Source organism: Leptopilina heterotoma, unplaced genomic scaffold (genome assembly GCF_015476425.1).
Source record: "Leptopilina heterotoma isolate Lh14 unplaced genomic scaffold, ASM1547642v1 Lhet_411, whole genome shotgun sequence".
Lineage (NCBI taxonomy): Eukaryota > Metazoa > Arthropoda > Insecta > Hymenoptera > Figitidae > Leptopilina > Leptopilina heterotoma.
The window spans coordinates 513,201-525,736 of NW_025111072.1; the positions used below are offsets into that span (position 1 = coordinate 513,201).

General features: G+C 32.3%; 5 protein-coding genes across 9 annotated transcripts in view; 4 read left to right on the forward strand and 1 right to left on the reverse strand.

Annotated features, from left to right (window-relative positions):
- The window catches only part of LOC122506360 (beta-glucuronidase-like), a 623,628-nt gene that overhangs the window by 492,044 nt on the left and 119,048 nt on the right, over positions 1-12,536 (reverse strand). The window lies entirely within an intron of this gene.
- LOC122506352 lies at positions 3,164-4,039 on the forward strand. Its single transcript, XM_043618472.1, has one exon. The coding sequence runs from the start codon at positions 3,164-3,166 to the stop codon at positions 4,037-4,039; it is 876 nt and encodes a 291-aa protein (XP_043474407.1).
- LOC122506353 lies at positions 4,121-4,957 on the forward strand. The gene has a single exon (XM_043618473.1). It carries the CDS (start codon positions 4,121-4,123, stop codon positions 4,955-4,957), a length of 837 nt encoding a protein of 278 aa, XP_043474408.1.
- LOC122506354 lies at positions 4,987-6,351 on the forward strand. Its single transcript, XM_043618474.1, has one exon. The coding sequence runs from the start codon at positions 4,987-4,989 to the stop codon at positions 6,349-6,351; it is 1,365 nt and encodes a 454-aa protein (XP_043474409.1).
- LOC122506355 lies at positions 6,675-7,643 on the forward strand. The gene has a single exon (XM_043618475.1). It carries the CDS (start codon positions 6,675-6,677, stop codon positions 7,641-7,643), a length of 969 nt encoding a protein of 322 aa, XP_043474410.1.

Below are 12,536 nucleotides of genomic sequence, written 5' to 3' on the forward strand. Positions count from 1 at the left end.
AAAAATCGATTCAATTTGCCTCACGGAGAAAAATGAAAATTCAGATTTCGGACTGAATATAAAACAATTTGAATGATTTGTATTATCATAGGAAGAAATATTAAATTTTGGTTCTCTATCCTAAAAAGTTTAGTAACGATTTTCAATGAAGATCAATGCTAAATATCTTAATAAACGCCAATAGTCTTCTTTCAACAAGTGCAATCAGATTCCGCAATTAATTGAAAGGTGAAAAGAATTAGATACAATTATTATTATTTGCATTTATTTTAATTCAGCTACTCAATTGTTACAAACTTTGTATCAACGTTCACTTAAACGGGGACTGTTCTGTGCGAGAGTCCTTAGATTCATTCCCAAACAGTTTTTAGGAATGCGAAACTCGGTGGCGCGCCTGCGCCCGCGTTTGTTCAGTTTCTTCGTTTTTGATATACACGGAAGTCTCGGTTTTGTTTTTAGCCGGTTATGCAATGCCTAATTGTTATTATATTTTATTGTTATGTTCAATTTAGGCAACTAAATGTAAAGTCTAAAATGAAATAATATTTAAAAAAATAGAGAATACTTTGAATTTTAAAAATCTTCGCATTGGGATTTTTATTTAATCTGTAGATATTTAAATAAAATCTCTTTCTTTAAACGTTTTAAAACAGATCATTTTAGTAAAAATGGCAAAGGACTTGTATTTAATTTTTAAAGAGATTCTACGTTTAAATATCTAAACAATAATAAAAATTCCAGTGAGAAATTTTTTAAAATTCAAAGTATTCTAATATTTTCAGTTGTTTCATTTTTAGATCTTATATTTAGTTTCAAATTGAATATTCCAATAAAAGTAAATATTTTGACAAATAAAAGTAATAATGTAGGTCACTAGAAGATCTGCTCACATTATATTCAGTATGGGACTCGGCACTAGACTTGCCTTGGACTCCGCCCAGAAGCGCCTATCAATGTGTTTAGTATGCTTTGTTCCGCGTGTAAGTGTGCATAAGAACGAAAACATTTTAAGCCTACTGACGTGCTTTAAACCTTTTACGATTCATTTCCCTGTTTTCTATCCTGGAGCCACAAAGGTAGACAAGTTTGGGAATGAAATCTAAGTTACTAGCGCTGAACTCCACAATTTTCAATCGGATTTTTCTGCGTGCTGAAACTCGTTACTCGAGGGGCTTCGGGGTCGCTGATTAGGAATCTGTCCACAGATTTTTTTATTTTGACATCATATTCGCAATCAGCGACCCCGAAACCCCTGAGTAACAAATTTTAAACAAATCCAATCATTTTTTAAAACAGTTGTATTTACAAAAACTAAAAAGTGATTTTTGGGACTTATAGGGGTGAGTGGGGCAAGACGGGGTACCGGCCCTATTTAACAAACGAATTAACCAATCGCGATTATATTTTACATAATACTGCACCGAGACATGAGCCATGAGAACAAATCTTTTATCTGTTTTACTAAAAAAACTGTTTTCGACGATTTTCTTGTGAATTTTTTACTTTTTTTAGGTGTTTATTTTATTTAATAATAACACTTAATGAACTATATAAAATTTTTTATAACTGGCAAGGGTTACAAAAGAAGGGAAGCATGTTTTTTTCTTTGTTGAATCGTAAATTTGAGTAATTAATCATTTTATTCAATTTCGTAGGTGCGGGCAAGATAGAGTAGGGAAGAGTGAGGCAAGACGGGGAACACAAATGAAGCAAAAGAAAAGAGAAATAAGGGAAGTTAAGAAAACTACTTAAATCAAGACTGAATAAAATAAGAGTGACCAAAAAGAAAAAAGCTTGTCAGGTTAAATCAATAATTAGCGATGGTAAAGTTGAAAATACACCTTGTCTCTATAAATTGTAATGGTTATTATTTAGACTCAAATGAAGGCTGGGCTGCTTGTTCTGTCTGCGGTCAATGGGCTTTGTGCAGTTGTGCTGGTGTCGATGACGAAGATGAAGATGCAACCTTTACTTGTAAAATTTGTCGACAGAAATAGGTTGCTTTTTTAGTACCGCGCCGGTGGGGCAAGATGGAGAGATTTGCAATTTTTTCCATATTATAAATTTTATGATTTTTTAAGAAACAGATGGCCTTTGTACGCCTTTATTACTAAAGACTGATTCCCAAAGATGGTTATTAAAGAAAATAATAAAATATATATTCGATAATTTTCGTTTTTTTTGCGCTTTAAACCTTAAGTACTAGACAGTCTTAGGTGCGAAATAATATTAAAATTTGTATTTAGTTTTGAATTTATAAAGGATATTCAGGTATGAGTGGTAATAAAATTGTAGAGACCTTTGTTTATTTCGCGATGGGATAAACAAAGGCTCAAAGTCAATAAAAGGGCGATACGATTGTGATAAACTTTCTTTCTCTTTACGATGAGAAAGAAAGGGGTTCGAACCAAAATCGACAATACGTTTTACCTGAACCTTCCCCTTCCTTGAAGTGAAGAAAAGAGGGTTTAGGTAAGAACAAAATTAATTTTACTCAGTTATTCGTGTACTTTCAAACCGAGAAGTAATAATAAACTAAAATAATTATTTAAGTGTCCATTTTGTGTTAATTATTATTAATGTTCTTTGTTAATTAATTATTATTTCTTGCGAATCTTTATTTTCTGTTTTTGTGTCTCGTGCGTATATTATTTCGTTCTCCATCATCATCAGTGGACAAGAGTTTCGCCAAAAAAAGGATGGAGAAATAAAACATGGTCCATCGAGCCGAATATATTAAAAAGGTATGTGTTACAATCGTCATTTCCTTCCATACCAACTTCCTACTCCTTAAATTAAAAAATTAAACAATGTCGGACGATCAATTAAAAAAATTGTATAAAAGACGCGAAACAATTCAAGGACAAATTGATAATTTTAGAGATTTCCTTGAAACACAGAACGTAGGGCAGATAAATTTAACCCAACTTTCATTACGATTAGAAAAAATAAAAAGATTGTTTACTTCCTTTGATGATATTCAAGATGAAATCGAATTATTAAATACCGAAATCGATCAAACGGTATTAGCCGCCGAAAGATACACAATTCAAAATGTCTTTTTTAATACGGTTTCTCAGGGGGAACATCTTCTCGCGAACGGTCACCGATCGATACAATTAGGTGATAGTTCAGACGGTGGTTCAATCCATCAAACTTCAGAATGCGTACACACAAAGCGAAAAGTCAAATTACCTCAAACATTCCCACATTTGATGGAAAAATCGAAGATTGGCTTTCCTTTAAAAATTCATTTTCCTCGTTAATTCACGAACAAACGGATTTAACAAATATTGAAAAACTTCAATATCTAAAATCGGCATTAAAAGGGGAAGCGGCGCGAAAAATATCAATCTTTCCAATCTCAGAGAATAATTATTTACAAGCTTGGGAATTATTAGAAAAAACTAATGGGGACAAACGACTAATTATTTCTAGGCATTTAAGTTTGATATTACGGTTACCAGTACAAGAGAAACAAACGTCAGAAGGGTTAATAAAATTAGCAGATGAAACCCAACAACATCGTTTATCATTAATGTCACTCGGTGTAAACATCTCCGAGGAAATTCTCGTTCAAAATATAGAAGAGAAATTACACAAAAGCACCTTAGATAAATGGGACGAAACACTAAAAAGAAATGAATTCCCAAAACTCGATGACCTGTTCGAATTTTTATACCGAACAGCAACTCGTTTAACTCAACGAGAAGTAAAAAATCCTCCTAATCCAAAGATAACGAATAATGCCCCCGAAAACAAGAAGAAAACCTTTAAAGGCGCGAACCCCTCATTAGCGACTTCGATTCTTAAACCTTGTCCTGCCTGTCGATCAAAAACCCATCACCTCTTTTGTTGTGAAAAATTTCGTGCTATTTCTGTGCCGGAAAGAATCCAAATAATAACAGACGCGTCTTACTGTATGAATTGTATGCGAGATAATCATAGAGACAATGAATGCAAATTTGGCAATTGCATGGTGTGTGGTGAAAAACACAATACCCTACTGCATCAGGAAATCAAATCACCAAAAAAATAGCAATTAAAGTGGCGATCCCATAATCAACAGGATAAATTTCCACCTAATACCCCATCAACTAGTCAATTCATAACTAGTGCTATGGTCCTAGCAGTAAATAAATACGAACAAACTGTGGAATGCAGAGCAATATTAGACACATGCTCATCAGCAAATTTCATAACGGAAAATCTAGCCTTAAAACTAAAATTACCAATGAAATGCTGTTATATCCCTATAGGAGCTGTAAATAACCTTACCACGGTCGCAAAGGCCTTTGTCTCCCTTACAATTCGTTCCTTGTATAACGATTATCAAAAAACATTTAGCTTTCTAATAATTCCTCAAATAGCAAATCTAATTCCCAATGAAAAAGTTTCCAGTGATCTAATTCCAATTCCACCTAACATCCAGCTTGCTGATCCTTTATTCCATATACCTCGTCCAGTTGATTTATTGTTAGGTTCGGGTCCATCATTATCTTTATTTTGTATTGGTCAAATTGATTTATCACCTCAATCAGGGAATCAATTACTTCTGCAAAAGACTCGTCTTGGTTGGGTAGTAGGCGGTAGTGTTTCAAATTCATCTACGTGTCCGGGAGAAATTAAATGTCACCTTTTAGATTTACAGACATGCATAACAAAATTTTGGGCATTAGAGGAAGAAAGAAACATAGTTCACCTTTCCGACGAACAAAAAAAATGCGAAAATCATTTTCGAGAACACGTTAAACGAGATGCTAGTGGTAAATTCACCGTAGCCTTACCGTTCCGTGATAATTTTAAACAGTTAGGAAACTCACGAAATATTGCCCTAAAACGTCTTTATAGTTTAGAAAGAAAGCTCAATAAATCGCCAGAATTAAAAGATCAGTATAACGCAAATTTGCAAGAATACATTGATTTAGTTCGATTTTCGATGGATCGATTAAATTAGAATCCGGACTTTCACTAAATGATGTTTTAATGGTTGGTCCAACGATTCAAAACGACGTTTTCGCTCACATGATTCGGTTTAGAGCATACAAATTCGTTTTAACTGGAGATTTAGAAAAAATGTATCGCCAATTTAGAATTCGGAAAGAAGATAGGAAGTTTCAAAGAATATTTTGGAGACGTGATATTAAAAACATTGAAATCTTTGAATTAAATACCGTCACATTCAGAATAAGTTCTTCTTCCTTTCTCGCCACACGTGCATTACAACAATTGGCCGACGATGAAATTGACCGTTATCCCGAAGCCGCTAAAACGTTAAAGGAAGAGGTTTATGTTGACGATTTTATCACTGGGGCCGATACAATAGAAAAGGGAATTGAAAAGCGAGAAGAAATAATAAATCTTTTAAAATTAGGCGGGCTAAATATTAGACAATGGGCTTCCAACGATCCACAGTTGCTAGAAGGGATACCAAACAATAAAATTAATTTAAATCTTCAATTTAACGAAAACAAAACAGTAAAAACGCTTGGTGTTTCATGGAACTCGTGTAATGACAATATTATTTATTCAGTCGAACCACCTAATACTCTTTCTAAAATCAGTAAGCGGATTATTCTTTCCGACATTTCAAAGCTATTCGATCCATTAGGTTTACTAGGCCCGATAATTCTATTTGCAAAAATTCTAATGCAACAAATTTGGCAATCAAAATTGAACTGGGACGAATCGGTACCGGATACTATTCCCACAACATGCATAGATTTTTGCGAACAATTGAAGCTCATAAATGATTTGACCTTTAGACGACGCTTTCTCATTGAAAATCCAGTCAATGTCCAAATTCATGGATTCTGTGACGCAAGTCAAAAAGGCTACGGGGCATGCATTTACGTACGATCTATAGACAGTAGAGAAAAAATTGAGTGTCACCTACTTTGCGCAAAATCTCGGGTTGCACCGTTAAAAACGATTACACTTCCTTGTCTGGAGCTCTGTTCAGCAGTACTCCTAAGCAATTTGTTCTTATCGGTATATAAATCCCTAAATATGCCTGTCCACGAGATTACATTTTGGACTGACTCCTCTATCGCGCTTTCGTGGATTAATACATCCCCGCATCAGCTCAAAACCTTTGTCGCCAATCGAGTTTCCGATATTCAAAAGAAAACGAACGGTCACAATTGGAAACACGTCAAATCATCAGACAATCCAGCTGATAGTTTGTCACGTGGTCAAAAACCCGCAGAATTTATAATGAATAAAATTTGGAAAGAAGGTCCTCACTGGCTAAAACAAACGGAAAACACTTGGCCAGTATCCGCGTTCGAAATAATAAAAGATTCATCTAAAAAAAAGGGCCGTTCTTTCGTCAATCGCGTTAGACACTGACATTTTAAAAAAATTCTCATCTTACTCGAATATGAAAAGAATTATTGCGTATTGTTTGCGGTTTAAAGTCACTAATCATTACAAAGGTCCATTGCTCGTAACTGAATTCCGAGCAACATCCTATTTTGCTCCCAAAATCGCATCATATTACTAATATAATCATTCGCGAAGAACACCTTCGTAGTTTGCATGCAGGCATATTAACAACCTTGTATGCCTTGCGTCAACGGTTTTGGATTCTTGATGGTCGCAATCAAGTGCGGAAAATTGTACGACAATGCATACAATGCTTTAGACTCAATCCTACCAACACAGAATACATTATGGGTGATCTTCCCAAAATCAGAATCAATCAATCCCGTCCTTTCTCTCATGTAGGAATAGATTATTGTGGTCCCTTCTACATAAAAGAAAAAAAATATCGTAATCGAACGCAAATTAAAATATACGTAGCAGTTTTTATATGTCTTGTGGTAAAAGCTGTGCATTTAGAGGTTATCAGTGATATAAGCACTGAAACCTTCCTGGGTGCATTAAGAAGATTCATAGGGCGTCGCGGAAAACCTATTATTATTAGTTCAGACAATGGGTCGAATTTTATAGGGGCTAACAATGAGTTAAAAGATCTCGGTAATCTTCTTCATTCTAAGGAATTCAATGAAAAAACAACCTTGTTTCTCACTAATCAAGGAATCGAATGGAAATTTATACCCCCATTATCTCCTCACTTCGGGGGAATTTGGGAATCAATAGTTAAAAGTTTTAAACATCATTTAAAACGGGTCGTAAAAAATGTTTTGTTCACATGTGAAGAAATAAATACGTTCATTATCGAAATTGAAGCGGTATTGAATTCTCGTCCGCTCACTCCGATCTCACACGATCCCAATGACCTTATCGTCCTTACCCCTGGTCACTTCCTAATTGGCGATTCGCTAACAAGCTTACCCGAATTAGATTTTACACCAACACCACGATTATCGAGATGGCAACACCTTCAAAAGATGCGTCAAGACTTTTGGAGTAGATGGCACAAAGAGTATTTAAACGGACTCAACATACGTCACAAATGGAAAGGTGGCAACCATCACATTCAAGAGGGTGCTATTGTCATATTGAAAGAAGACAATACTCCTCCGATGCATTGGGTTCTGGATAGAGTCATTAAAACGTTTCCAGGATCTGATGGCGTCGTTCGAACGGTAACGGTAAAAACGTTTAAAGGGGAATTTAAACGTAACGTTCGAAAACTCGCCCAGTTGCCTATCGATGACAACGAGGATGTCGATTAAAAACATCGATATTTCGAAGACGATCTTTTAGGATAACGAGTTATATGTTAGTTTCCATTGTAAATTAAAATTAAGTTTTAATATAATTTGAGTTTGCTACGTTACACTTAATATTAAATGTGATTTAATTATTATAAATCTATTAATTACTCTACGAAAGTATCTATCATTGTTAAACTATGTTAAGTAACGACGATTTTCATGTTCTACGATGATCTTGTTGATCGATAGAACTCTCAACGGCGGGGGAGGATGGACAGTCTTAGGTGAGAAATAATATTAAAATTTGTATTTAGTTTTGAATTTATAAAGGATATTCAGGTATGAGTGGTAATAAAATTGTAGAGACCTTTGTTTATTTCGCGATGGGATAAACAAAGGCTCAAAGTCAATAAAAGGGCGATACGATTGTGATAAACTTTCTTTCTCTTTACGATGAGAAAGAAAGGGGTTCGAACCAAAATCGACAATACGTTTTACCTGAACCTTCCCCTTCCTTGAAGTGAAGAAAAGAGGGTTTAGGTAAGAACAAAATTAATTTTACTCAGTTATTCGTGTACTTTCAAACCGAGAAGTAATAATAAACTAAAATAATTATTTAAGTGTCCATTTTGTGTTAATTATTATTAATGTTCTTTGTTAATTAATTATTTTTTCTTGCGAATCTTTATTTTCTGTTTTTGTGTCTCGTGCGTATATTATTTCGTTCTCCATCATCATCAGTGGACAAGAGTTTCGCCAAAAAAAGGATGGAGAAATAAAACAAGTACCCCGTCTTGCCCCACTCTCCCCTATCCCCACTTTTATCAAAATCATGAACATAATTATTATCTATAAAATCTTTGTCTAAAAAATTTTTAATAACGAAAAATCAGCAGTCTTCTGAATCAAAGCTTCCACATTAAGATAATACATTTTCAAGTTTCCGACTATCTGTAAAAGAGATAATTCGAAAAGAGGATCAGGTACGATTTATCGGTTTGAAAATTTGGAATCTGGAAGTCATTTGGAACCACTCCCCACCAAGTTTGTAGCGTTACATTTTAGAATAACCTGCCCACCTCTGAGGAGACCTGTGTCTTTGTTGGTCTTGACATTTCAAGACGAGACAAGATTGAAAAAAATTTCGTCTTGTCTCGTCTTGCGGCAACACTAGCGATAATGGGTTAATGCGTGTTACAGTTAATAATACTTTAAATTTTCTGAAAAGTGAAAATGTCAGATCTAATAAATATTTAGGGGAGAGTAGGCTACATTGAACCAGCGTCAACAGCGAACCACTTCAATTTTCTGAGAAATGACTAAGTGAAATTTTTTCTTATTAAATATATAAGTTAGTTTTACTGAAACAGACTATGTCCAAAAATTTCGGGCACGTAGGTTTATTATTTATAAAGAAAAACTAAAAAAACTGTTTTTCACGTACAAAACAAAAAATTTTGTGGAAATATAATCAAGTTTTTTTTTGAAATAGGAAGTTTTAAAAATTAGTAAACTTGTGATTTATTTCGCTTAGGGTGTCAACTTCAATATTCCGATGTGATAAAGAATTTTAACTCTTACATATATTTATTATAAACAATTTTTGTTGTGAATGTCATGTGAATAGAGTGAGTGCGGCATCACTGAAATACCCGAAAAAGCAAAGAATTTTCAATTTTAAGAGTTGTAAAGTTGTCTGCTCTACTAATTAGTAAGAAAAATACTGAAAGACATGCTTTCATCACAATTGTAAAAGAGATAAACTCAAACTGTCACTTTACCTACCTAACCTGACATCAAAATATATTAATCTCCTATATTAACAAATAATAACTCTTTAACAACAATTTTCTATTTTTTTGAGTGAAAAATAAGATTTTTTACAATACGTGTAAGTGGAAATATTATTTTTGAAGTAAATTGTAGTGTTTTATTAAAGGTGGTTCAATGTAGACACAGATCCTTCAAAATAAGAAAAGTGTAACTTGTTAAAAAAAATTAAATTTAATTATTTAATCATAATAATTTGTGTTTGTAACGTGTGTATTAACTAAAGGAGTACTTCAGCTTAATTTTGATACAAAAACCTGATCGACATTTATAAAATTTAATTAGTTCTTGGACTTTATAAAATACCCGGTTCAATGTAGCCTACCCTCCCCTACATCATTTTTCAAGACGAACGTTTTTTCTTTTTGAAATTTTGTTGTATATTGTAAATGTAGCAAAAAAACTTCTAATTTTCATTTTTGAAAAAACAAAAAAAAATTTTATTCCTCTTTAAGTCGCGGGACCCCGATAAATTCTGTTGGAAAATAATCGTTAGACTTCCAGAAAGTAATAAAAAAATCGAGAAGAAAAAAAACGCTGGGGTTTTATGAGAAAATTTGATTTGATTTCTTTTCGAAAAATAGCCGCCATTTTGTTAAATTTAAAATTCTTTTAATTAAACCTGTGGGATTTCAAAGAACATTTAATCCGGAATTAGGGACAAAAAGAATCATTACATTATAGGCAGATACAAGAAAGATACAATAATTTTAATATTTTTTATCGTCATTATAAAATTTCATAATACTTGGTGGTTGAAGTACTCATACATAGTACTAAATACTGTGAAAATATTAGCCCGATCCAACAACTTGCAATTTTGACATTGGTTCACTTGAGAAATTTTGCCCCATATATATTTTCTAAAAATAAAATTTTAATTTCATGAAATAAAACCACATCAATCAGGACCAACATTTTTAAAGTTTTAATAAAAGTAAAATCATTTAGGAAAAAATGTTTAATAAGGGTAAGACTCCGTCAGAAAAAAAGCGATTTGCAAGTGGTCTTCCGATTTCTTCGAAACCTTGGGAAATAGAAGTCTTATATGAATTAAATTTAACCCTAAAAGGATTTTGAAAAATTTTCAAAATGGCGGCCGCTACGCCATATTGAAAATGAGTGTTGCGTTTTTTTCAAAAATTAATAACTCTGAAACTTTTTAATCGATTTTAATAAAATTTACAGGCGATATAGTTAAAAATACGTAGTTTAATTTGATATTATGAACAAAAAAAATTTCCAAAATTTGTCAAAAAAAAAGTCAAAAAAATTTTTTGAATTAATTTTTAGTTCAGTTGGCCTAATTTTTGAATTTTCTAATAAGTAAATATCGATTTCTTGTAATTTCACCTTTCATTTCATAAAAAAAAATTTATGGAGACTCTAATAGTTCTCGAGATATTGCGACTTTAGTGGGAGCGCGTACCGCGGAATTAAATTCCGTAGCGAGGCGGAATGTGAAGCGAGCGTACAAACGTGCACAATAGGGTGTCCGTAACAATGTGACTTTTGAATTTTGTTTACGCCACCCCCCAGTTTAGTTCCAATAAAATAAAAAAAAATTTCCCAAAATTTGAAGCCGATTGATTAATATTAACACGTGCCAGAGATCCATCAAAATTTCCCATTAAAAATACATAGGAAAAATGCACTTTTTAAAAAAAAATTCATAACTTTTTTAATTTTCATGCAAAAAATTCTCCAGGTCACATTTGCCTTCATTTTTAGCTGCACTATAAGATAGCACTTTGCCAAAAATTTAATTTTGAAAATTTTTTAAAATGGCGGATGATTAAAGTGGGTCATAAAAATGCACCACAATATATCCAAGGTTTTAACACATAAGTGTTGTCAAAAATTCAAAAAAATTTCTTAACTAATATGTATAAGAAGTTATCAATCCTCCAAGTCAATCAATAAAAAAAGGAAAAAGAAAAAATCTTTTTTTAACGTTTCGACAGCACAGCCGTCCTCTTCAGAAACTGCAACATTTATTATAAATTACAAACAAAAAAAAATAAAACAAAAGAATCACAAAAATACCACCAAAATTTACACAAATAAAAAATATATAAAAAAATTTTTTTTGTTTGTTTACCGTAAAAAAAATAATAATTAAAAAAATTATTTATAATGACATAGTACGAGCATTATCACTCTTCGAACTCAACTGACAAACTAAAAGGCGAATAGAAATTAAACAAATTGAAACACGTGTAAATTTGAAGTCAATGAACTCGTTGCAGAAGTACATAAATATTTACAAAGGCATACAAATATATATATATATATACACCTAAATGGTAAAGACCGATCTCAGAGATATTGCTATTTAGTATTAATTGAGAAAATAATTTTAACAAAACAAATCAAAATTTATTAGAAAAGAAATTCAAATATTGTTTATTTAAATATTTTATATCATCTTTTTTGTTAAGAGGTTTTTGTTGTAGTCCAATATGAATCATCTCATTTTTGTGATTCTTTTGTTTTATTTTTTTTGTTTGTAATTTATAATAAATGTTGCAGTTTCTGAAGAGGACGGCTGTGCTGTCGAAACGTTAAAAAAAGATTTTTTCTTTTTCCTTTTTTTATTGATTGACTTGGAGGATTGATAACTTCTTATACATATTAATATAATTTCACCAAGTGATAAATTCAATAATATTAAATTTCTTAACTCTTAACTCTTTTATAGAAATTTAACTTTTTATACCTCTGCTCTTAAAAATCGATTATTAAAGGAATATTTAAAAAAAAATTTTGAATCCGCCATGCCATATTAGATTCGGTAATTTAAAAAACAAATTTTTAACATTAGATTCGTAAATAGCGCTTCCAAATATCGCCCTTGACGTTGTTTTAGAATATATACTTCGAAAATGTAGAAAATTAAAATTTGCAACCTGCCATATTGGATCCAAAATTTTGAAAATTAATTTCTAATATCAGATTCATGATAAACGATCGAAAATAGCCCCGAGTAAGAAATTTTTTTGAATTTTTGACAACACTTATGTGTTAAAACCTTGGACATATTGTAGTGCATTTTTATGACCCACTTTAATCATCCGCCAT

What these genes read in the sequence shown, in the direction of transcription:
- LOC122506354 (XM_043618474.1), top strand. Translation starts at nt 4,987, where the DNA reads ATGGTTGGTCCAACGATTCAAAACGACGTTTTCGCTCACATGATTCGG.
- LOC122506353 (XM_043618473.1), top strand. Translation starts at nt 4,121, where the DNA reads ATGGTCCTAGCAGTAAATAAATACGAACAAACTGTGGAATGCAGAGCA.
- LOC122506355 (XM_043618475.1), top strand. Translation starts at nt 6,675, where the DNA reads ATGGGTGATCTTCCCAAAATCAGAATCAATCAATCCCGTCCTTTCTCT.
- LOC122506352 (XM_043618472.1), top strand. Translation starts at nt 3,164, where the DNA reads ATGCGTACACACAAAGCGAAAAGTCAAATTACCTCAAACATTCCCACA.